Source organism: Gymnodraco acuticeps, unplaced genomic scaffold (assembly GCF_902827175.1).
Source record: "Gymnodraco acuticeps unplaced genomic scaffold, fGymAcu1.1, whole genome shotgun sequence".
NCBI lineage: Eukaryota > Metazoa > Chordata > Actinopteri > Perciformes > Bathydraconidae > Gymnodraco > Gymnodraco acuticeps.
Window position 1 is genome coordinate 594,783 of NW_022991970.1, and position 27,404 is coordinate 622,186.

The window sequence follows — 27,404 nt, forward strand, 5'->3', positions numbered from 1 at the left end:
GTCAGAGTCACAGCAAAAGTGATTTATAATAGGAGAGGGTCCACAGGAGCATCGACTCAGCGAGAGCAGAGTCACACATGGACCTGAGAGGGAGAGGAGGGGAGGAAGAGGAGGGGTTGGGGGAAATGAGAAGGGCAGGGTTCTGGGCAGGATATGGATGTCAACAGGAGAGATGATGGAGCGGATTAGCTGGGGAGGGGGGACTGAGGGAAGAGAGGATGGGAAAGGTAAACAAGAAAAATAACAGAGAAGTAGGGGGGCAGATATTAAGTGAGGGGTAGGAGAAGGGAGAGGAGGGGGATAATGAGGGAGGAAAAGAGGAGTGGAAGATGAATTGAATTGATGAAAAAGACGAGTAAGTACTATTCATGTATGTTGGAAGAAAGTTGCATTAGGCGATTACCACATTAGAATAAATCAGAATTGTAGGCTTTAATGAAAAAATACTCTTGGTCAAAATCTTGATCGTATCATAACCTTCAGGACTGTTTCGTAGTATTCAAAGTATGGTTTAATCACTTTGAATCACAAACAATACCCGGAAATCTAATTGGCTTTAAAGGATTTTTTTTGATTGAAGAGGCTTCTTGTGGATTTTCTTTGTTTTCTGCCATCAACATACCCATAGCTGTAGTTATTTAAATGTGTATATCTAGTGATTACTTTTGTTATAATTCTGGATGACATTCTTATGAACCTGTAAATGATATTATATTATATCAAATAACCATAAAATGGCAATTTGATTTCATTAGGTCTGTTTTGTTTTGATGGTTTTGCTCAAATTAATCAGAAAGACCAAGCTTCATTTTGAGCCTTTTAAAAATGTTTTCATAAAAACAAGTCTAAATGTCCCATAGGAACAGCCCTGCCCTTTAATCCCGCTCTGTGTGGTAAAACAAGGGATGAAGACAAATTGTCTTGCTGATCACCTTGAGTATTTATAGTAATTATTCAAAGTCATAATGCAATAATAGGTCTCAAACCATCCCAGGTAGCTGTGCTTATGGTGTTGAAAACAATGAAAATGAATGGGAGAAAGCATGCATAAACCCTCAGGGTCAATGGAACTCTCTCATCGAATGACTGATCGGTGTTCAGATCATTACCCACAATTCCCAGCATCATTCATTTAAACAGCTCTGAAAGGAGGGAAGGATGAGAAAGCCAGGGTTACAGAGAGAGAAAGGTGAGGGAATGAGATGAGTTAGGGAAAGATAAAGACATTAAAATAAGCTTTTGGGGAAAGACCAGAATGAAGAAGATGTAACAGGATGGAGTCATAACGAACTTGGAAGAAGCAGAACAGTAGCAAAAATGCAGTAAAATGTGTCTGTCAGCATTTCTTTCTGCCTGCTTTTGTATCCAAACACTCTACTTTGGAATATCTTTCATCACGGCAATGCATTTGAACATTAGTGTCTGGGTGACTGTTCTGTCTGTCTGTGTGTGTGTGTGTGTGTGTGTGTGTGTGTGTGTGTGCGTGTGCGTGGGTAGTTAGGTATTCATGTGTTGCTTTTATTCTATAGGCTTTGTGTGTTTGCCCCTGCGTGTGTCCTGTATTCTGTGAGTACCGCTGTCTCTAGAGATAGCAGATCCTAAATCTTCCACTCTTCCTCCTCTGTTACCATGACAACAGCTACTGCTCTCAACAGGTCAATGGGGCCTGTCTGAGCTCACACACACATGCATGCAAAGACACACTTATATTAGAGAACACACGCATAAACACTGTTGAAGAGAGCACGCACATGCTTGCACACAGATGATAAAAGGACTAAAACACACACACACACACACACACACACACACACACACACACACACACACACACACACGCACACACACACACACACACACACACACACACACACACACACACACACGTCACACACACACGTCACACACACAGATGCAGCACTCTCACATGCTGTGTAATTATAGCATTTAAGCATTACCTGCACACCGCAAGGTCAGCCTGAGAGACAAGGAGAGAGCGGGGCTAATAACCATGTTCTCTATATCAAATCCAACTAAGTGGTCATTTTGAAAAGGTGTCATTGAGTGCATTTACACACACGCACACACACACAAACACACACACGCACGCACGCACGCATGCACACGCACACACACACACAGTCACATTGGGGGTTACACTATTTGTATGCATTTTCAGCTCAATCAGGCAAACAGATAAATATTCTCAGCTTAATAGAGCATCTGAGCTGAGTTGAGCTGGCTCTCCCAGATAAAATCCGTAAATGACTAGTTCTTGTTTGGATTTGTCGGATAAGAGGTTTTGTGAGCTGCATGTTGTGTTTATGTGAGGAAAATGCTGAGTATTTCAGAAAATAACAGCATCCCTCTTTGTATGTGGATGCAATCCCAGTGTGATCAGTTGTGGAATAGCATATACAGCTAGCTTGTTAAAACTCTGAATGTGTACATTGAATCGCCGTGGTGGTTATTGCTGTTTTTAATAGAGCTGTCCAAGTCAATCCCTCCCAGATTAGCTTTGGGCATGAATATTTATGTTCTGTTTGAAATGAATACTGCTTTTGTTGGGCTGTTTAATTTGCATTATTAATAGACTATGTACTTGTATTGATCCTTCACTTAGACCCTCTCCTCCTGATTTTTCCCAAGTGTTGTTTTGCTCTCAGCAGCACAGCAGACAGTAGATGTATTATCATGTTGATGGTAGCAGACCTCAAGGCTTTTTTATATGATGGGTCAGGAACCCCAAATGAGTTACAGGCGTGTTTTCCTGCTGGTCACCGCATGTCCAGTGTGTGTTTTAATGAGCCCTCGGTACAAGGGTGAGTGATTATCTTTGATGCATTTTAGTCCCAGGCTGAATGATCTTGTGGCTGATGCTGTTCAAGGGTCAGTCCTTGATCCAAACATAAACTTATACGGTAAGACTGTAAAGTGGAATATTTCCCCAACTGAAGGAACTTTACTCAAGTCTTCAAGGCCTTATAGAGAAGATATCTTGTAATGTTTTACTTTAGACAGAGTTATATAATAGATACATGGTAATGCAGTTGAAAATACGTCTTCTTGTCTTCTGGATTTGACTTTTTGACAGCGCAACTTATCAGAACAATTATTTTTACGGCATATACAACAAGATCTGCAGTATTAGAATAATTTGACTTGCAGCCAGGAGGAAAGGAAGGAAGGAAAGAATAGAAAGGAAAGCAGAACGAGAGCAAAAGGAGGTGACAGCAGTGGCAGTTAGTAATTGTGTTGATGAAAACCAGACCTCCTTTATCTCTCCTTCACATTCCCTCCCTCACTCTCCTTCCTCTCTATTCTCTCTCACTTTGCATCTCTCTCTCTGAGGCCAAGAATAATGAGGTCACTCCCCTCTCAAGGACCGTTCCAAATAAAAAACCCTGTGTGTCTCCTCTCTCTCATTCCATCTCACTCTCACTCTTTCTCTGTCCACATCCCATCATCCACGCGACAGGCTTGCTCCACGGCGTGCCCATATAAGGGCATGCACTGTCTCTCTAACCACCCTTGCACACACAGAGGTTCCTAAGTGACCCAATATGTCTTATTGTGAACGCAAAGGCAAACTGGACAGCTTTGATCTGTCTCACTGTGTACACTGCTTTTGCACTCTGATATGTGCCTATATATACCTCTGCTTAGGTAAGGATGTTTAAACATACCTCTTAGTTGAAATAACATGCCTGATTTGAACTTGTTTTGTGTTCAATAGGGCTAGAGGTCAAAGTCTGTTTTGTACTGCATAGGTTTTTTCATGGATCATCGAACAACTGGCTGAACCTGGGCCTATTTTTATTACAGGAACCAATTATGTTTTAAACATACGTTTGAAGTACATGGATGCACAATTCAGTATATGCTCCAGTCAGCTGTGTGCTAATTAAGGCTTTGTGGCAAATAATGGTGTAACATTTTTTGTATTCTAAAAAGTCATATCAACTGATAGCAGTTATATACAAAAATCAAAGGCAAAATAAACACCGTACAAAAGTTTTTAGTAATTCTCATTTCTCAGTGACATCGAAAATAATTAGTTTGAGTTATGGAAAAAAAAAAAAAAAAAAATTTGGGAAGTTGAAACAATTTAGAAAGTAGATTATTCCTACTGTGAAAATGTCTCTTTGCTTGTGTTTTGTGTTCTCTGTTCCGGTGTGTATGTTCCTTAACCCTCCTCTCAGACCATTTGAAATCATCATCCTGATGACCATTTTCGCCAATTGTGTGGCCTTAGCTGTCTACATCCCCTTTCCCGAGGATGACTCAAACGCCACCAACTCCAACCTGGTGAGTAATCCACGATATTTAAACTGCTTTAAAGTAATATACACTCACATGCTGTGAAGTCCACTAGCTGGTTCAAATACCTGCTTGGCTCATTGGTTTTTTTCCCCCATTCCTGCAAGACTTGGTTTTTGTTCTTGTGGTCGGACACCTGCGTTTCCAAGGTGAATGCTTTGTCTTGACTCACATTTGATTTGGTGTGTGATGATTTATGAAACAATTCTTCAGAAGATTTTTCTCTTAATTAGCATTACTGAGCAGCATTGTCATTCACACATATCTAGCTGATTCCACTGCCTGTGTGATTTCCTGCCACGTACTGTATATACGAGGCAGGAGAGGGGGAGGATGTATGACTCTGTGACTGGTTCATGGAGGTGAAAGACAAGATGTGTGAAGGAAAGGAGAGGCATTGAAAGAAAGAAAGATGGGAGAAGGACAGAATAGACATTTTTTTATCAAGCAGGGATTAAAGAAGAATGTATTTCTTTAAATAATCTCTTGATGAGATTTTTTTGGCTCTTTCATTGGTTGTTTAAATATAACAGACTTGTTGATTATGATGTTCCACTTTGAAGCTTGAATAAAATGAAGGGTTTGTTTATTTTGACTGAAGACTATTGAATTGAATCAAATAAAGCTATTTTAGTTGATTTTATCAAAGGCTAAGCATCCTGTGGGAAACTTTTTTGGCTAAGAAAATAGTCGTTTGGTTAGGGAAAGATTTTGCGGTTGCCAAATTGTCATCTAGTGTTATGCACTGAATGTGGAATTATTTTATATTCTTTTAAGGTAAAGAAAAAATCATCTTACAAATCGAAGACATCTGTTGCTTCAGAACTTGATTTTCTGACTGCTTCTTGCCAAACCTCTATTCTAATGACTTGAACCTGGCCGCTAACCAGGGTGTGTGTGTTTGTATTTGCTGGCATGCGTGCGTTTCGTATGTGTGGAAAATAGTGTGTTGCTCGGTGGTATAATAATATATCATCAGTCCAGTGGCGTAACTATCGACGGTGCAGCCTCTGCAACGCACCGGGACCCAGAGCCAGCCAGGGGCCCATGCATTTACCAATGGCATTTATTGGTTCACACAGTCTTCAAAGTAACCAAGCAACCTAAATTAATTTGTAATTTGTCTGTCCAATGACCTTGCTCCCTTTCATGTCATGTGAACCGTTTAATCAACCTGTACTTTACTGTAGCTAGCAGCAGCAAGTTCAGTAGCATTATAAAAAAAGTAATAGCTTGCATTTATAATGTACAGCAAACCAAAGCAAAAGAGCAGTGCTAAAAAGAGAAAGGCCAAGAGAGAACAAGGAGATGTAACAGCTAAACTGACAAAATCAGACCTTTTTTTTTGTCATACATCGTCCTCGAAATCGAGCGCTAACGTTAACAATGTTGACGTGCAGCGGCAGCCGGAGGCTAACGATAGCTCACCTGCCTCACCACCATCATTGCCATGTAGCTCCACAAGTGAAGCTGTATCCGTGGCTGTGCAACCTTCCTCTCCAGCCAGCCAGGAGGAGAGGCTGGTCCAACAGTTCCCCCAAGGGCCCCAACCAATAGGGGACTCTATGGCGCTATTGAGACCCCCGACGCCAAGATCAAAAGCTATATTATAGCAACCGGTCCATGTAGGCCTACCAGCCCATTTCCCAGAGACAAACATCAAGGAAACAGGTTTAATCCTCTTCTTAGTTCGCTCTGCCGTTGTCAGGCTGTGGTGGTCTGAGGCCAGGGCTCTCGACTAACTTTTTTCCCCATCCTCCCGGAACTGTCCCGAAATTCAATCTGAGCCGTCCCGAAATTAATGTGGACCGTCCCGAATTTAAAATGTAACCACTAACCAGGATGACAGTCTGCAACACAGTCAGGAGACCTTTACAAACGGCCCGCCCCCTCGCACACAGACGGGAGAGAGAGATCTCGTCTGGATTGGAAAGCTCGAAAATACATCATAGACGCATGTTGTAGTCTTATTGCATATTAGAAACGGAGTTGGTGAAACTAAAACTGCGATATAATGTGTATGTAGCAATAATACATATGACATATTTTTTAAATGTCTCCAGTACCGATAAAAAGTCCGATAACGTCGGAGCTTAACGTTACCACTGTCTTTAATAATTCTGGCCCGTTTAATACCGGGGCTCGGTACCCATCCCTACATGGGGAGAGGCGCAGCATATTGCTAAGGACTAAATACGATGGAGAGTTCTCATCTTAGCCTTATTGCCCATAGGGGATGAAGAGGAGTGAGTAAATAAAGAGGCCGGCGCTCCAGGGTCTGGTTCTGCTGTGCGTTTTTGTGATGTAACGGTAAAACATTTCAGAATTCCTCCACGGGATGCCATTGTACATCACTCAACCCGCGGAATACACACACTCAGTAGGCTACATAGCTAGACCCGCGAATTTGCGGGCCAGGAATTCGCGGGCCAGGAATTCGTGGGCACAGCCAGCTGGGCGGCTGGCTGACAGCCAGCGGCCCAGCTGTAGCTACATGTGTGTGTATTTCGCGGGTTTCTAAATGTTTTGTGCGTGTGTGTTTACAAGGAGGTTTAATGTGCTACACAAAACGTGCAGTCGGTTTCATTTTCATCGCCGTTTGTAGTAGAGTTAGCAGGGTATTTTTATTTTAACTCTCGTCCCAAATTCGTCCCAAAATTATTTGTTATCCTCCCCGACACTATTTTTTTCGACCACGGGACGTCCTTAAGCTCGAGCCCTGTCTGAGGCCAGGGCAGGCTGTTGTTGATAGCCTATACATGTGGCGCTTCTGAGTGGTTGTGTATGTCTGTGCGTGTGTGAGCGCATCAGCGTGCGCTTATGTTTAGGGGGGGGGGGGACCCTGAACAGATCACAATCAATAACACAGCTATAAATCAATATGATTACACGATTACGCAGTGTGTCTGAGTGTCAGTGTCTTTCTCTGTGTCTGTGGATATGAGCTTGCAGCCAGTGTATTAGTGTCAAAAGAAAACTAATCCCTCTCAGGCCATGTCACATCTGTCACTCTATGCTTCTTCTTTTCTATCTTCTCTTCTTTCTAAGAATGAATTTGCCACATTTACTCATTCTGAAAGCTCACGCCTGTAATGTGCTATTCACATGTTATATGAGCTCATTGCTGATTTAGAGAATCTCATTCGTATTATGGAGAGTTTTACTGTTCTTACTTTATAAGAAAACAGTCAGAGTAGCCGGTGATCACATGATCTAGCTAGGAACATTTTGAAAAGCATTCAGTACAGCAGCTTTAGTTATAGCCAATATAGTGCATTTTTTGTAAAGATACTGACTTTTATCAAGCAATATAAATATAAATAATATAAAAAGGGGAAACTTTAAGTAGTGCAAAGTGTATCATTTATTTTCAGTGGACAGTCTAAACTGGCTAACAGTAAGTCTACTGTCTCAATGTCTGTCCACACCACACAGGGGAATTTTAATGACACTCTATTTGCCTTTTTGGAAACCGCACATACACACCTTACCTACTCACCACCAACAGCTGTGGTCGATTAGTTTTATAACCCTTTGACACAGGAAGCGGTGTGCAGATGGACTTGAGGCTTAAAGCAGAATGATGAGGATTAGTAGGTTGTGATTTTTAAACACAACATTCAAAGTCGGCCTACCTGTGCCCTGTACTACGAATCCAGTTCAACATACCTTGGATATGTTTGAGTTATCTGGCTTAACTAACCCAAAACAAACGCAATCTCGCTAAGCGGTCCTACGACGCTTGTTATCAACTCGGTAACTCAAGCCAGGGTTTCTCTGTCCGGCTGAGTGCACGTTCACATGAAAGGGGTGGGGTTAGCAACATTTGACCAATCACAAACATGGACAAGCGTACTGACAGCGCAGCGTCATACTTCCTGAGTGAAAAGTAAACTATAATATTAGACATATGAAGAACTTCAACTTTAAACATCCATGACTTAAACACTTTATCCAGGGTAAAAGCCACATAGCTGCACCTGCAAGGTGAATACAGCTGGCAACAGAACAAGTGTTTGAATGCGTACATTAACAGGTTTATGATATCACTGCCCCGTCTAAAACACGATCTGACTTTAATTACATTTGTCTTGAGTGTTTCCTCAACTTAATGTGTTGCTTAAAATAATACTTCTGCATACAGTATGTGACACTGTGAGTGTTGCACGGCCAGATACGGCTCAGCTGACTCAGATAAGGAAATATATGATACATTATGATGTGATATGATATGAATGATAATGGGACACATCAACGTCTGCACTCACAGTGACTGTACGTAATGTTACTATGATCCGGTTACTTATGTTAACTTGTGGCAGATATTTAAGTTTAACGCTAATTTTATAATAGTCAGATTGCTCTAAAGATGGGAGGTGATATTCTATTAATGTTCACGTTTGCACCAGGCTTGGATTTTCTTCATTTTAGGAGCAAAGCCATTTGGCCTTTGGTGTTACACATTTTTTCAGCGCGCAAAGGCCACATGCCAGGGCACAAAGGCCATTGACGAAACAATTAGGATTTGGAGCTTACAAATAAATAACTTCACTTTCTAATGACAAAAAACAAATCACTTTTTTAATATCAATAATCGTATCATCATATAGGCCTATGCCTCCTTAGTATTACCGTATATAAAATGAAATACTTTACTTTGAATAATTAGTGTTTGGTATGTTTTCCATCTACTACTACTCCCATTCACAAATCAAAAATGAAATCTAAAAATCAAAAATTCTATTAATATGTAACAAATATATTCCATTTCAGAGCAGAAGAAACAGCCTTCAAGGGTCAAACTCTGCACATACATCATTCAGCAGTGCACAGTGAAGCTCCAACATCCAACTGTATGAACAAGCAATACTTTGAAATGCAAAAGTGTGTGTGTGTGTGTGTGTGTGTCTTAATCAACTCCTCACAGCTCCTCATATCTGTTCAGAAACTAGACAAAAGTTAAACAAGTACAAACCACAGACTGTCTCTGTCATGACGAATACAGTCGCTGCTTTAATTCTGTCTTTAGGACGTTGTTGTGAGTGTGGACGGAGTAGCTACAACGTTAGCTTAGCCTGATCGATCCAATCTCCATTCACAAAACGCGCATTTTAAAAGGTTTTGCATGCCGTCTTGTCTGCACACTTAAAGCACTTAAAGCATCGTTTTTACTCCGTTATCAGTATTTAGTTACTTCGGCATCATTTTGAAACGTGTATTACAATTAAATCACGGTAACATAGGTTAATTTGGTCGTAGTTGGTTTCCAGTATTTACATGGATATAAGCCCCGCCTCCTCTCCAGCGCATCCTGTTTGAATGACAGGAGTAAACACAGCTGACAGCCGCAGTGAAACTCCAGCGGTTAGAGCGATGAGAATATTCGCATCGCGTCCGTTGTGAACGCAGCATAATGCAGTTCAGAAACCACTGTTCTGACGCTTTTAAAGCAACTTTTAACAGTGTGAGGGGCCCAAAGGCCATGGTGGCCGTAGGAGGTACAATTATTTGTGGGGCATAACCTGCTCCGGACCAGGCTAGCCGTTCAGCATAAGTTACCATGGAGATCTACCCCGGTAAGAAGAGAACCAGCGTCGTAGGACCGGAAACCCAGAGTTTACCCTGAAGTTACATCGCTAAGCAAAAATCCGGCTTCGTAGTCAGTGGCGGCGCCAGAGTATTTTTGTCGGGTAATCTATGGTAGGGCTAACCCATACAGTGGTGGGGCTCAAGTCAGTATTTGTAATGCAATTACATACACGCTATATCGCACCCCTTGACAGTGAAACGCACGCGTGAGGCTTTTATTAGCTTTTATTAGTCTCCTTTTTTCAGCTAAATTACATCGAGAGCAACAGGTGTGAGTTAAAACAATACAATAGCCTATTCTGCTAATTCCACGTTGTTACAACATGCTACGCAGCGGCAGAAACAAGAAAAGTTGGCTTATATAGAGAGAGAGAGAGAGAGAGAGAGAGAGAGAGAGAGAGAGAGAGAGAGAGAGAGAGAGAGAGAGAGAGAGAGAGAGAGAAGAGAAGAGATAGAAAGAGAGAGAGAGAGAGAGAGAGAGAGAGATAGAGAGCTGCTCAGAGAGCTAATAGAGACATATAAGAGCGCGAGAGAGAGAGAGAGAGAGAGAGAGAGACACACACACAGAGACACAGAGACACAGAGACACAGACACAGCACACAACAGGTAGCCTGTATCTCTATTGTCATACAAAACACTTTTTCAAATGACCCATTATTACAAAATATATTCAAAACTCACTATTCACTCTTCAGGTGGGTCGTGTGACTCTGGCACCTGTTCGACTTGTACCTCAATGTACAATTAATCCTAGAAGTTCTGCTGTCAGCAATTTACTCGGCGCGAGTTTGGGGACTTTTCACTGTGAACGTGACGAATCAGTAATGCATGACGCAGCAGACCCAACGTTTCGTTGCTCTGATTGGCCGTAGGTCTGTTCAAATTGCATTCGGAGGCATTTTGATCTGACCGCGGCCGCGCTGATATTATAAAGCCAGAGAATTTCCACACCTTTAGTGTATAAAACTCCCCCACTACTTAGACTATTCCTTGCACCCCTTTAGCATAAGCCCGAATGGTCTCAACCATATTGCGTCAGTAACGTGCACTTGTTGTTACAGCAGGATCAGTTTGTGTGTTGTGGAGACGACCGATAGATTTTCGCAATCCGTGTTCTCAACATGCTTACTTTAACATAATTTTTCATGGTCGGGCTAAGGTAGGGCTAAGCCATTTCTTGGTATGGCTGTAGCCTACCCCAGCCATACCCTGGCGCCGCCACTGTTCGTAGTACAGGCCTCTGGTTGAACATCAACAAAGGAGCAAGGTTAGGTTGCAAGACGACCCAAGATTCACCTTCAGGTTACATTTCATGTTGTTATTGTTATTCAGCTAACCCTAAACACCCCCATTGTTGAGTATTGTTGTCATTTGTTTTCCTATTGTCATTTGATGGACACATTATGCCTAGCTTGTTGTGGTTTTGTTTTCTCACCCACAGTTTTCACATATCTTCCCAATTTTTACTATTTTTAAATTGCAAATAAACTGAAAGCTTATACAAAGCTTGACCTCTTATTGAATTATGATCTGAAGCAGCTGCATCATGATGAATGTGGCTCAGTTTCCTGCTGAGGCTCTTTATATTTACCCCTGACCCTCAGTGTGATTGAGTTTTAGAATCAATATGGCGCCCCCTCGCTAGATTCGCTCAGGTCTCTCCTATGTAATACCTCGGATCTGTTGTAATGCTTTCAGTACATGATTTCTATATCTGTCTGCATCCCATAATATGCTGCTATGTCTCCTTGACGACATGCCCAATAATAGCAGCGGGAGAGGTTGTCATGGATATGGTAACCGTAGTGATGCTGCTCATCAGTCCTTCCAGAGGAAAGACTGGTAGAAACCAAAGTTTGAGGAAGTATCTTCTCCCAGGGAGGAAATATATGCTGCACTTAGCTCAGGAAACACATCTTTTAGTGAAACAAATGTTCAATAATCTGAAGTGTAAATAAATGTAATTTTTGCTCCCGCAAACACTTTCCTCCTCTTGCTCTTCTTTCATTCTTCCATCTTATCAAATCAATATACTTTGAGATTGACCAAATAATGCTGTACTAACGAAGCAATTAGCTAATCAATAAACCTCATTAGACACTAATTGATGGAGAGGAAAGAACACAGACACACATGTCCACGCATGTACACGCAAACACATACTTACATAAATCCCCTGAGCAATAATGAGGCTTAATAGGATTGGCAGTGATTGAGGATTGAGATAAGGCTGGTGTGATTCTGTGTGTGCACCTTCAGGTTAAGCTGCTTTATTTGATTGTCTGCATACATTTATATATTGTCTGCCATGTTTGCACGTCTCTCATGAATATGAGTTTAGGATGTTCACGGTTGCTCATTTGTGTGTGATAAGGTATGTGTGTCAGGTGTGTAACGTTAGATGAATTGTTTTCATATATATAATATAATTAGTCATTTTTTGTCCTTAAACATGCCTTGGCGGTTTTATTTTATCCAACTCTGATTTGCTTTTATCTAAGACCATTTTATTGGAGTTGCTGGCAGTTTTCTTTTGTCTTTTTAATAGTGTAGGTTTTTCTGTGATTCAGAAGCATGCCTCCATATAAAGGTGTTATACTTCAGTCCATTGAAACCACTTAACGACACAGACAACACATCTCAGTGATGTGATCTCACATGATCACTTTCTACAGTTCTGGAACCACTTTGAGATTCAACAGTCTTTATTTCCATCAATGTCAACAAATACATCTAGCTACTTTAATACAATTTCGTGAAAGATTAGAACAATAGAACTTCAAATAGGAATATACTTTCTATAGGTAGAAAACGTCAATGTTTTCTTTGATTTCTGACTCTATTTTGTTTATTTACACTTGACTTCAGAACTGTCTTTGCCTTTGTATCCAATATGTTACATTTCATTAAATTGGTGAAATAACCTTATTTTACTGCCTTTAAAATAATCAAATACCAATATTAGACTCCAGATATTGTCTGGTGTTTGTTCTTGGGTCGCCACCTGTCCTCCTGCCTCTCCCCATCAGCTCTGCTGTAGAGGATCAGGTTAACATGCTGTTCCTTTTGGTGCTGCTCTGCCGGTTGCTAGGAGTGTCTATTTATAGAAGGAGAGGAACGATCAGCATCTATCTGTACGTTCACTTGTCTAAACAATCTTGGTCTGTGTTTTATTTTGGTGACGGTGTTGTGAGTGTGTTTGAGTGTGTGTGTGTGTGTGTGCCCAACTCTGAATAGTCACAGTGGAATGCAGCTACTCACAGTGCATCCAGATTAGGATGTAGATGTGTGTGTACTTTTACCAATAATATTTGTGACAGTGTGTATGTTGTCTATACTATAGAATTTTTGACTCACTCACTATAGTTATCTGATCCTATACACATCAGTAGCCCCCTTTACATAGATTAGAACATTAAAATCCCTTGCATGCTTGCTGCAGGACAACCAGTTCCAGCCATACTGGAGCCTGGGGAGTCATTATTTGAGAAATGTAAAATGCTGTTCCTGTTCAGTCCCCAGAGGAAACAAGGAATACCCCTGACAGTTCATATTAGAGACATTGGTGCTTTCCAACTCCGAAGTTACTACTTCAGAGTGCTGTTTAGTTTCTGCTCCATTGGTTCCATATTTCGGAACCATTTTGTTCTAATTCCCCGCTGCTGCAGGGCTCCAGTGTAACTGATAATCAACCCTAAACACTGTGAAGAAAAAGTTTACACTCTACACTGAAAGTTGTCGTTTTATCTGATTAGTTTCTTTGTTTTAAAGGTACCATGACATGGCCATTTCTACTGATCATAATTCCATTGTTGAGGTCTACTAGAATAGATTTACATTGTTCAATGTTCCAAACTCACATGGTTTCTCATACAGCATCTCTGTATAGTATGTGTATTCACTCTCTGTCCTAAACGCCTTGTTGGAGCTCCTGCCCCCCCCTCCCTCCCTGTGAGCCCACTGTGCTCTGATTGGTCAGCTCGCCCACTCTGTTCTGATTGGTCCACCACCGTTACAGCGGAACATCAGGGATTATGTGTTACAATGGTGTTTGTTAGCAACCAGAAAATGACACCAGTAATGACAAACAGATGAGAATGCTGCGTGGGGTCTGGGTGCCGTGTTGGCGGGACGTTGCGAGGCTCGCTGCTCCGCCCTTTGAGACGCGAGGAGCCGACAGTGTGAGCGGTATTACTGGTGTCGTTTCCTGGTTGCTCCGTGGGGTCTGCGAGACACCGCGGAGCTCAGCCTGAGCACACACAAACACTCACAGCCTGAGCTCCGAGTGTGTGTGTGTGTGTACGGAATTGATCAATATTGTGCAGGCTGTTATTGTTATTTTCTGTTCACTATATTTCTCTATAAGTCAAAAGTGGTTGCAGTGGCGGCTGGTGGAAAATATTTTTGGTGGGGCTGTTGATATAGTGAGTACACATTTTTTTTGCCTTCTGGTGATGTAATGGCGCGTTTCCAGTGCAGCGCGGAGCTCGCTTTAATGCTGCGTTCAGACCGGACGCGATGCGAATATTCGCTTCGCTCTAAACGCTCCTATCGCATCGCTCTAGTCGCTCGAGTTTCACCGCGGCTGCCAGCTGTGTTTACTCGCATCATTCAAACAAGACGCGCTGGCTCGGGAGCTACAACTACAACAAAATGAACATATTTTACCGTGATTACATTGTAATACACGTTTATAAATGATGCCGACGTAACAACATACTGATACCGGTTAGTAAAAACCATGAATTAATGCTTTGACAAGTCTGCAGACAGACGGTAGGCGAAAAACCTTTTAGAATGCTTGTTTTCTGAATGGAGATTGAGTCGACCAGGCTAAGCTAACGTTGTATATGCTCACTCCACACTCATAACAACGGCCTACAGACATAAATAAACCAGCGACTGTATTCGCCATGACACAGACAGTGCCGAGCCGTGCGGGGCCCGTTTTTGGTTGCGTTTCCACTTGGCCTAGTACCGGCTAGCGGGTCCTAATTCACAGTTTTTCTGGCCCCATAAAATCGTGGTTCTAGGGCCAGAAACAACCAGGCTGAGTCGGGCTGAGCATGCTAATCTAGAGAGAGCATCGCTGGCAAGGGGGCTACAACTACAACAAGATGAACATATTTGACCGTGATTTAATTGTAATACACGTTTCAAAATGATGCCGAATTAACAACATACTGATACCGGTTAGTAAAAACCATGAATTAATGCTTTGACAAGTCTGCAGACAGACAGCAGGCGAAAAACCTTTTTAAATGCGTGTTTTCTAAATGGAGCTTGGCTAAGCTAACGTTATATATGCTCCGACCGTCCACACTCACAACAACGGCCTATACAGACATAAATAAACCAGCGACTGTATTCTCCATGACACAGACAGTCTGTGGTTTGTACTTGTTTAACTTTTGTCTAGTTTCTGAACAGATCGTATCTGTCCCCGGCTGTTTGAAGAGCAAGCATGGGAAACAAAAGACAGCATTTACCTGTTTGCATCCAGCTAGCCATGCCTTTCTGGTGTACCAGTTACGTGAGAAGCCTCGTTGATACATTTTGTCTTTTTCACGAGCTTGCTGTGATATATACAAATCGGGTTGGTCCGGTCCAAGGTCTTTAAGTATCAATTTATCTCCCAAACTTCTCCTTTCGAAAGGATTGGAGAGTAGCTCTTGCACGGAATTGGGTGCGGACCGAGGTCCGGCGACTCCACCTGCACACGAAGCCATTCTCATCCAACTACTGCGTCACCTTGGTCACTCACGAGTCTAAAAAACAACTCACGTCAACGCACGTAAGCAATGTGGGCGCCAACGTGAGCGCCCTCGTGACCAAAATATTTGACAGCGCTGATTGGCTGAAATTATGTTTCGGCGGCACAGTTTACTATTGAGACTTTTGCAACGTGCTGGTTGCTGCTGTTTGGCTCGGGGCACGGCGCCCGGTAATGATAAACTAATGCCACGGGCAAGGCCAGGCAGGAAACATGTGACTTATCAGTAACTTTAGACATCGTAACACAATTTTAAACGAGATTTTATTGTATATTATACATTTTACTGATACCAATTGTATGATATTTACCTTGTTCATTAAAAATAAAAATATAAAATATACATTTTTATTAAAAAATTTTTTTTAAATATTTGTTTTTGTATGTGGGAAGAGGTGGGGCGGCGCCCCTAGCGCCCCTATGGGCCGGCCGCCACTGAGTGGTTGGCAATATTCAGAGCTAATGGGCAGAACACCACATGGAGGCGATAATGGATCATGGTGAGAATGTTACATTAAACATAAAGCCACAATTGCATCACCTTTAAAACACAGCTGTACTAGTTTATCTATTGAGATAATAATGTTGGCTAGTATTGATATCTATTTGTTTTTAGGAATTCCTGTTAATTCCTTTGCAACTATTATAAGCATAAAACAATATTGGAAAACGGATGTGTTCCTCGCTCATTTTATTTTCTGTTCTCCCTCTTTGGAAAAAGTACATTGGCACAGTTCTTTAACAGAAACAATATGGCTTAGGTGTAACATTACTTTAGCTGCTTTGAATGTATTTGTTTGTTAGTGTTCTGAATTAAAATACATAACAACATGGTTTTATTCCTTGTTTCCTCAGTCAGTCCCTCCCTTCTGTTTTCTCTGAGACTTTATCTTCTCTCCCTCGCTCTTCTCCTCCACCTCTAATAAAAGTGAGAGATAAAGACTCTAAATGATGGCAGCTGTGGCACCACATTCATTACAATGCCATTTCCTCTCTTACTTTTTAACAGTCCCATTTCGGTGATAAAGAAAGAGATTTCCACACAAACCTCAGGGCCTCTCCTTCTTTCTTCGACTTTTCTTCACGTACATCTCTCTCCATTTGTATTTTCTGTGTGCCATCCTTTGCATGTATGTGTGTCTTAAGTAAAAACTGAATATCAATATGTCTATTGTTTTTGTGTGAAAATTGTCCCAGTGATTAATCCCATGATTCCTTGGCAGATTCCTGAACATGTTCCTGTCTTAAGCTTCCTGTTTACTCCAAACATGCATTCTAGACAGTGTTGGGACTAACGCGTTACAAAGTAACGCCGTTATTTTTGGCAGTAACTAGTACTCTAACGCATTACTTTTTAAATTCAGTAACTCAGTTACCGTTACTACATGGTGCGTTACTCCGTTAGTTTTTTTATATAGTCAACAGCCAGGCGAACAGAGATGAGAACTGTACTTAAGTACAGTACTTGAGTAAATGTACTTAGTTACTTCCTGTGTCACATGCGGAGACGCGCTGTGGGCGTGTTTGTGTTGTTTAATAACAAGACTATCATGGCGGCGGCGGAGCTCAAGTCTAGTTTCTCCACCTGGAGATATTCTCACTATTTCACTTTTGTCGAGCACAAAGAAAATAAAGTTTCTGTTAAATGTAAGTTGTGTCTTGGCGGGTCAAAGATCCTATCTACTGCCCAAACCAGTCATTCAAATCTCTCAAAACATCTGCAAAAACAACATGCTTGGTGTAAGTAATCAGTAAAGTAACTGAGTTACTTTTGAAATGAAGTAACTAGTAATGGTAACTAGTTACTTGTTTTCAGTAACTAGCACAACACTGATTCTAGACCACTGTGGTTTTGAGGCTAAGCTTGTATATATTTGTGTGTGCATTTTTATATTTGTTCAGACAAATACAAGATCTCTCGATTTGTGTAATGCCCCTATTGGTAATCAGCACGAGAGTTCTATGGCAAACATGTTTATTCAGGTCAAACCAGCCTTATGAAATAAAAAAATTGTAATGCAGACGCCAGGGAAAGCATTATTATAAACATTACATAACTGGCTGGAAAATGCTAGTAATGTTGTCTTGATTTTTGGAAAATGGTTATAAAGCTGCAGATGTGCCAGTGGTAACCGAGATTAGGACGGAGGCAGTGAGGGAGAGAAGGATGAAAAAGAGATAGAGCAGGATATTTTTACTGAGCTAAAAGTGTCTTCTACCTCACATCGACCCACATTACAGCTCCCACAGAGCACAGGGAGAGAACGAGACAGTAATGTCTCTGTCCATCACGGAAACTCTCAAGTTCTCACTGAAACCTTACTACAGGGAGCCATGTCCGTCTTAATGTCCCCATTTCAGACAGAAACATTCTCTCAAATACAGTTCACTTAAACTCAGTGGCTGTGTTCAAGGCAGCTATTCCTTTCAAACAGAGAGATATGTTATACTGGGCTGGAATAAAATAAAAACACAAACCTCAGGAGGGAGTAGAGTGACCAAAGCCCAGTTTAACACTTGTTAAATATTAACTGTGCATATGGCATCATACAGATGACATCATGGAAATAGCAGTGCGGTGGCTTGAGAGTATTCAGACTGCTGTAAAGAGGTTACTGTTACAAGTTTACATTTTAAATGTGTTAAACCCCATGGGGGAAGATGAATTCAACCTATTTCAACTATGGAGCAGTAGCCCTGTGATAGCTGTAAGAGGTAGCTATAGCACCATCAAATACACTTGCTGCTTCCAAAGCTATTCAGAACACAAGGACAGACAAACAAGTGAAAAGGCAATAGGAAAACCCCATCTCTAAACCGAGGTGTAGACTACCCTTTTGCTGAGTAAATCATAGACTAAAACTCTATTTTGATTTATTACACTAAATAATTATGAAACGAAAGTGGGTAAATGATTATATTGTTTGATACCAATCTGTATTGTAGTTTTCTTAATCTTAATGTCTTAAATATTTGCACACAAAAGCAGTTTCTCCTATGCCGTTTACATCATTATGTGTGTGTATGTGTACAAAGTTAAAACAAGGATAAACAGAGTTCAACTCTAATAAAGACATGTTGAGTTAAACTTAAACTTAAAGTCATGTCCCTTCCCTTTCCGTTTCTCTCTCACTGCTACTGTAAGAACTCAGCATTTAACACAGAACATCTGAGTTTAATGTGTAGGATCATCTCATCACTCGCATCCCAGTGTTAGACGAAAACACGACAATTTGCTTTAACAGCAAACATTAGGGCCATGGCAACAAAGCTGAAGGAAGTGCACAGTAGATCTCTGGGGAAATGAGGGTGGTAAAAAGGTGTAGTGTGTACTTTCTGTGTTCATGTGTGTGTTCGTGACTACATCATTTCAGGCTAATATTTGTCCAGCCATTAAAGCCAGGTGTGACATCACTAGAGGAGTAAAGCAAAGTGCACTCAGCTACACTCTAAAAACGAATTCAGGCGATCTTTCACCTCCACTTAATTAAATGCATGGTTGCAAGATAAAAATGTGAGTTCATTGATTTAGATAAACATTTGAAGTTGCAAACATTAATTTATAAGTTGTGTTGACGTAATAATGTTGGTAATTACATCAACTTAATATTGTGTGTAATTTAAACTCTGATTTCTGCGTTAATTGACTTAAAACTAAATTCAAGTTGTAGTAAGTAATGCAATTGGCTTGATAACTTAATTGTTCTACACCTTGAGTTAAGGATTTCAAGTCCACTCCCACTTAACGTGCCTGGACAAGTTCCCACAGTTAAGACACATAGAAATATACAAAGGACATTTTAAGGTGAGTGTCATCTTTTGTCATTCAAATACAGCAGATAGCCTTGTTGTTGCACTGTATAGGCAAACTGCTGTTTGACCAAAACTAGCAGCCTTTGAACTGTGAATAGTTCTGTGAGAGGATACAAAGTAGTAGAGGCTACTGTGAGTGTAAACATACTTTGGTTACTATTGTGATATCGCTTTTTATTCAAAATGAATCTCGGTGAAGCAGATCAAGGATGCTTCTTGAGGTAGGATCGTTATTTAGAGTTGTCATTGAAATGCAAGTTGTTGGCAGTCTCCCATTCAGAATATATTCATTTAGGTCATTTCTCTTTTTTTCCTTTTTCAAAAATAGCACAAAACAATTGAAGTACGCAGAGAACTATAGCCATCCGCTGCCTTGTCGTGTACCTTGGAGAAAAGGAAGAGGACCTTTTCAAAGAGTTTAGCGACGTAATTAAAAATCTTGAAATAAAATAAAATCCACGGACACAGTGTAAAAACACAGGACAAAAGCACTGCTCTCTGTCAGTTACATTTTGAAGCATATTGCACTTTTGGCCACACCCCAATCAATAATATCTTAGCAACGTTCAGCATGGATAGGTGTTGACAGCAATGGCATGGGAAAAGGATTGTGTAACATTTGAAAAGTGGCTTCTGCTCTTCTGCTCCAGTTCACATATTGTATGGAACCTGCTAAAAAGATGAGAAGATACACTAAAACTTGCACGGTTGTGATTGACTAAATCTGTTCACATGCATTTAAACACTAGGCAAAGTACTCAAAAGCACCTCTGTGTGTCTTCAGGACCACATTGCCATGACGACACACACATGCAGACTCAATAGGTGAAAACAAGACCAGCGTTGCTTTAGCAGCTGGTAATAATGGCTCTGAATTCGCTAAGAGTGACAGTTTAAAAAGTATGCAATCACCTAATTCATTATCTCTTATGCGCTAACCTATTATTTAATGTGCTTCAAAAGGACATGAATATCGCCTTCATCAGTGACCGGTCCACCCAGGATCTGACCATACGATGGCAACCATCGTGGTGGAGGGAAACAAATGAATGAGCATTCTGCGTTAAATGTGTTCATACTGTTTGAAATAATGACTGTCGGCAGTGTAAACATCTTTGTTACATCTTTTGTCAAATGGATGTGTGTGATCTGATTGGTGGCCATTGAGAGTTTGTTTCTGTAGTTTTACAAAAACTTTACAGATGTTACATATTTGTCACTGGTTTTAAATATGCAAAGGTCTCTAACTTCGATGTGATGGCAGCATGTATTTGCTGTGTTCCCATGTCCCATGGTTATATGGCTCATGTGTTTATTTATTATTTGTGGGGCAATTTCAATTTGTGTTATTTATCTTTTTTTTCAAGATTGAAATGAAGCTCAGCGCAAGTTCTTTCAGGAAGACTGGGTGTATTCACTCTGCAGCTGCATATAACCAGCTCATCACAGGCATTCTCTTTAACCTATTATATTTCACCTCATTCTCCAGCAGCCAATCAACGTGCTGCAGCCAAACTATAAAATGGTTCTCCTCTCTCCTGCAGTCAGCTGTGATTTCAGGTGTTCATGCACCTTATCATATGGCATGTGTCCATAAATGTTCAAACTAAATGAATTCTCTCCTGATTGAGACATCATGTGTTGAGATAAACAACTGCAGTTCAAAATAAAAAGTGAATTGCCTAATATGTTTGTTGAGGAATCAATTAATTTCTTTCTTTAAAGGCAAAAACATGAAAAAGCTAAGAAAGAAAACTATTGAATATAATATATTTGGAGCAACTTCATTTATAAATGGTTGTCAACTTCAAAACTTGTATCCCGAATGAGGGTAATTAAGTACATACAACTTAAAATTCCTTTTAAATCATGCGGTAAAACAAGTTGGAACAACTTAATCTTTTGAGTAATCAACTTCAAAACTTGTGTTTATGCTACCAATTATTAGGTAAGTGGTAATTAAAAACACCTCTGACTGTAGAGGAAAAGCCTTCTCCCCTAACTCAAATAACTTTGTTGCTTTAAGACAATTTCATTAGAAGTTGTCTTAACTCAATAAACATCGATGCAAACTGTTGCGTTGATTTTCTTTGTTGAGCCAAGGCATTTGTTTTTAGAGTGTACTTTCAGCTAATAGGTCCCCTACAATCTCCTCTGAGCCTAATGCCAAACCTCAATCCGTTGATTTCGTTAGCACCAAAAACTAAGTACTGTTTGGGTGCAAACATTGACCTTCAGAAGCAACAGGAAGATGCAAATAAGTCAAGAACAGACTTGGAGCATCATTTTATTTCCCACCTCCTGTAAATTGTCAATAAAACAAATGGATGCTCTTTTCTGATATGAATGCATTGTGATTGAATAACTAGAAGTGATTTAGTGCAGAATGGTCAGCTCTCTGACTCACTGAATAAAAAGGTGTTGCAGTGTTTACTCTCTGTTAGAGAGAACTAGCTGTCATGTCGGTGTGGTATTCACTGACATTTAGCCATCTGGTCTGGGATCTGGCTCTCACTCTCTATCTCCCTCTTACACAAACACAACGTGATGTTTCATATAGACATCCTCAGTTGAAACACTTGCTGGTGATAAGGTGTGTCACTATGATGCAGAACACTGTGTACCTGCACGCTTGCTAGGGTGGTTTGTGTGTTTTGCCTGCATCATCAAAGGACCGGGTTCCCATAGAAACAGATGTTTCCGTTTTCTTCCTGGTGGCAACATGTGACAGACTGTTTCTGTGTGTTTGCACATGTGTGTGTGCTATATCCTGAAAGTATGTCATAAGGACAAATACTTTCAAATGTAATACGGTAATAAGGTGAATCAAGGAATGGGTCGTACCCCTCATTTAGTCTATACCAAACACAAAGGAGCTGTAAATAAGGTGAAGCACATAATCATAATTACGTTTTGTATTGTGCAAAAAAGGCAGCACTTACAGTATAGGCTTACAATATATGAAAGTAATTCCTTTGACTTTATACTTTGATCATTTAGGCCTACCATGACATGCAGTCAGCAGGGCCAGTGTTTGTTTGCATTTATTCCGGCGATGAGTCATCTACAGTGTACTAGTGAATTCACATGAAAAGATATATCAGCTGTGGGTTAGCTTGTGGCTCTTTATCAGTCATTGTTGAGAGGCAGATAGTCATGATCAATACAGTGGCCTGCTCTGACTCTAAAGTGCTGTTTACACTCAGGTCCATTCACTCAATGATGTTTATCATGGAATCAATATGCATATTGGTATTTACTGTAGCAAGTCTCGTCACTTTATCAATCTGTAAAAAAACAGTTTCCAGGGTGTGTTTTTGTTTCTTTTTAGGAAGTTGTGAAACCTTCCTTTATGGTGCATATACTGTAAGGGCATGCTAACACTTAAGGTCCAGTGGTTAGCTGCCCAAAAGCTTTATGTTCATGCACCATTTCCCCAGGACTCCATTCTCAGATGTCTGCCTCTGAATGAATGGTACCCAGTGATTGCCATCAAAACAATTATTAGGCAAATCTATGGATAATACAAAAAGGTTTTCCATGAAATATCAAATAGACATTTTAAGAAGTTCCTCTATGTTTGATTTATAGTTTTGAAGCTACTATTAGACAGTGGTGTTAAGAAGTAGATTAACTCAAGTACTGTACTGAAGTACAATTTTGAGGGACTTGAGTATTTCAATTTTTTTGCTACTTTGTATTTTTACCCCACTACAATTCTGAGGTATATCATGTACTTTTACTCCACTACATTCATGTGATACCTTTAGTTAATTTGCAGATTTGGTTTTAAAATATATTACACAAGACTTTAGTTACATCTGACGTAACATTCACAAGCTACCCTGCAGCATACAAATACATTAAATGAGCTAAAAACACATCATATATATTATTGTGGATTGCGCCGATCTGCATAGTGAGTATCTTTACTTTTGGTACTTTAAGTATATTTTGATGCTAAAACTTTTGTACTTTTACTTGAGTAACATTTTGATTGCAGGACTTTTGATTATACTCTGGTACTTCTTCTTTCACCTAAGTACAAGATCTGAGTACTTCTTCCACCTCTGCTATTAGATAACAGAACGCTTGCCCTAGATAAGGAATAATAACTAAATATAAGTCCCACTGTAAAAGCAAAGTGTTGAAAAAACTATTATGGTATTATATTTAATATTGTACTTAGACGTACATTAACAGTACATGACTAATAGATGTACAGAGCGCATATTCCCTGCTTGTTGTGTGATGAAACGACCTGGATCATTGACCAGACTTATTATCTCTTATTGCCTACTTTTCTTCTGTCCTCTGTCATCCTATCATCAACTCCCTCCTTCCTGTCCCCCAACTGTCAGGTGTCTGTGTGTGTGTATGACAGAGACCTCCCTATGCTGCACCCTCCCGCTCCTGGGAGGTGACCCAGTTTCCCATGATCCAATGCGGCTGCTTCTACTGCGTCGTTGCCGTAGCAATATTGTGAGGTCCTTTAATGCCGACTATGACTGCGCCATGAATAATGGATAGAGAGAGTGACAGTGTAATAGACAGAGGGGATGGGAGACGGGGAAGGATGAGTGGAGAGAGAGGTAACAGAGGGAACAAGTCAAAGATAAGAGGAAGGGACATTTGGCCTGTAAAGTGATGAAAAGATCAAGTTAAAAAAGAAACGAACAAACAATGGAGGGAGAAATGGAGGTATGAAGAATTTGAGTGATGGAGCTGGACAGAGAAATGATGAAGGATTCAAAAAAAGGAAAGTTTTCTCCTGTCACGGCTACAGTCAATTCAACACCAGTGAGTTGGTGTTTCACATCTTTTCATTCAATCTTCCTCATTTGTTGAAATAACTCATTGAATGGGTTAGATAAGTGTTACCTTCTGGAAAACAGTACATCTTCAGTGGTGACTTTATGCTGCACTTGTGCAGCAAATGCTTTTTGCTGAAACTATATTATTTATCATACATCTAAATGATCACCTGCTATTTTTTATGTCGCTCTAAATGTAAATTGTCTTGCGGGTAATGTAGTTCAGTTTCTTTGACGTTAAAGGCCTTACACTATACAGTCAGTGAGAGAAATTAATGGTCAGTAAACGCTTAGGGAGATATTCTGGTGTTTATGTGTGTGTGAGTATTTATATATATATATAACTGTGTCTGTAAGAATGTGTTTATGAAGGTGTGTGCGTGCTAATACTGTATGGCCATGTAGCTTGTAGTGAATCCCTGTTACTGCTGACTGCAGCATACACCTGTTGAATAGCATTTCAGCTGACACACACACACACACACACACACACACACACACACACACACACACACACACACACACACACACACACACACACACACACACACACACACACACACACACACACACACACACACACACACACACACACACACACACACAGGTGCATGTAGAGGTGGTCTACCTTTCTGCCAGAGATGTCAATCCTCAGGCTGGCATTGAGGTTGTACAGCAGTGGGTTCAAACACACACAACCAACTCTCTCCAATTGGCCGCTGTGAATTATATATTTTACTTCATCTAAAAGACTCTTAAGAGCCCACACAGCCTTTAACTTCAAAGCTAGAATTTAACGGGCTTGCATACATTTGCTCAATAAAAGGAATCAAAGAAAAGAGTACAGCATGTACGCAACCAGCCATGCTTGCTTAACGGATGTTGTGGGGGCTGAAAACATGTCTAACCCCTCTATTTTCCTGTAGTAAAGGTTCCAGTGTGTTAATTGCACATGCAGTATTCTGAGGAGCCAGCTGTAAGGCTGTAATGACTGTCTTCTTTCAAGCCAAGACCTCTTTAAAGACAGAGGGCATAGAGTGTAACTGTGAGATGGAGGTTTACATGGGAGTTAAGTTGTTCAAAGTCTGTAGTGCAGTTGTTTTTCATACTGATCTAAACACTGAATATCCTCTTTCACCATTTAGCCAATTTAGTTTGAGACATTCCGTTTTCCTTTAAGTAATTTCATAAATATTGAGCTTATGATGTCGGGCAACCGCTGACAAATACTCTCATTATCTTTTCAAATCAATATTAACACAACTGGCAAATGAAGGTGAGGAAAGGAAAGGGCTGCTGTGCCAATGTTCAGCATGCCAGTTATTTCATTTGAACGATGTCTCTATTTAGCCTATAAAAATAGCCAAAACATTCAGAACCGAAGGATATATATTCAAACATAACCTTTTGTTAATGTTTGCCTTTTTTTCTCATAATATTGAGAGAGAGAAAAGGGAAATGACTTGTCTGTTGCAATACTTAATATACAGCATTTTTGCTTAATAATCACTTCAATGATTCTACTACCAACTTCTTGCCAAATGATTTTCTGTGATCAAGTAATGATTTATTGGGGTAATTAACTTCATTGTCTGTAAATTAAGCCAATTCCATGTTCAGGAAGTAATCTGCAGCTAGACATTGTGCTAACTACAACCAGACCTTAACGTTCGTGGCTCTCCGACGTGTAGCCATCTCCTCCAGTGAACCTGAGTTCAAAAGGAGAGAGCTGTACTACATATGCTGCACGCACGCACGCACGCACGCACGCACGCACGCACGCACGCACGCACGCACGCACGCACGCACGCACGCACGCACGCACGCACACACGCACGCACACCACACACACACCACACACACACACACACACACACACACACACACACACACACACACACACACACACACACACTTTGATGTGTGGGGGGGAGCAAGGGAGAGAGACAAACAGATGCAGAGAAGTGTAGTGCGTAGCTGAATATTGGGAGGTTACGGTTAAAGAGAAGGATATGGGGTAGACAGGACCAATGTGAGAGAGGGGGGGATTGTGGGTAAACTGAATGGTAAGAGAAGAGAGCATTGAAAAACAAAGGGTGAAGTTTAAAACGATTCAAATATTATTAAGCATGCTGTTAACAGTACTATATAAATAGTGCTATAATCGCTAGATATTTACTGTGATTATCTCAAAAGACTGATTGCTACCAAGATGTATTTACGCAGTTGTGAGTGTGAATGTGTGTTTGCTTTTGCAACCATTTATGTAGCTTAATCCCTGTTACTGCTGACTGCAGCACACACCTGTTGAATGGCACTTTAGCTGGCACACACAAAAACACACATCCACTCTCTTTCTGGAGCAGACACATACACACAGGGGCATGTAGAGGTGCCCCCCCCACTTTACTTTCTGCCAGAGCTGTCAATCCTCAGAATGCCATTGAGTTTGAACAGCAGTGGGTTCAAACACACACAGCCAATGCTCTCTCCCATTGGCTGTTGTAAATAATATATTTTACTTCATCTAAAAGGCTTTGAAAGTGCCCACACAGCCTTTAACTTCAAAGCCAGAAGGTGACACAGGCACGCATACATTTGTTGAAAATAAAGCCTTGTGCTTTACTGTAGCGATGGTGTCCTCTAAGTTGAAGCAAGGTAAACCTTTTCAATAAAATGTCAACTTCCATAAGTCACAAGGTTGCAGATGAATTGAAGATATGACGTGGTGCATACATCAATGCCACACACGATACATTGAGCAAACCTACAGGATATTTGAACATAAATAAGTTGTGTAAAGTTTATCCAAACCATCTATGTCTTGTCTTTGTTCATTTTAACGAGCGCCTGCATCCTTTAAAACGTCTGTGCTCCTCTGTGTGTGGAGCTGCTTCCTTGTAAACTTCTCTCATCCCTCTGACTTCACTGTAGTTATAAAAGGATACAGATTGTTTCACAGCAATAATGACTTGGAAGTGAGTTTCTAGCCAAACTTTTAGGTTGCCAGGCAACTCGATCGACACCAGCGACCGTATATGGACGTTTCTTATTTTATCTTAGCTTTCAACTTCCTATCACTGCTACCCTGACT

At 40.7% G+C, this 27,404-nt stretch overlaps 1 protein-coding gene across 19 annotated transcripts in view; it reads left to right on the forward strand.

The window, feature by feature from the left end:
• cacna1c (calcium channel, voltage-dependent, L type, alpha 1C subunit) overlaps window positions 1–27,404 on the forward strand; it is a 222,324-nt gene that overhangs the window by 59,862 nt on the left and 135,058 nt on the right. For all 19 annotated transcript variants that reach the window (XM_034200822.1, XM_034200829.1, XM_034200824.1 and 16 more), the window contains exon 3: window positions 4,203–4,308. In XM_034200822.1, the coding sequence (XP_034056713.1) occupies window positions 4,203–4,308 (106 nt within the window). The remainder of the gene's footprint in view (window positions 1–4,202; window positions 4,309–27,404) is intronic.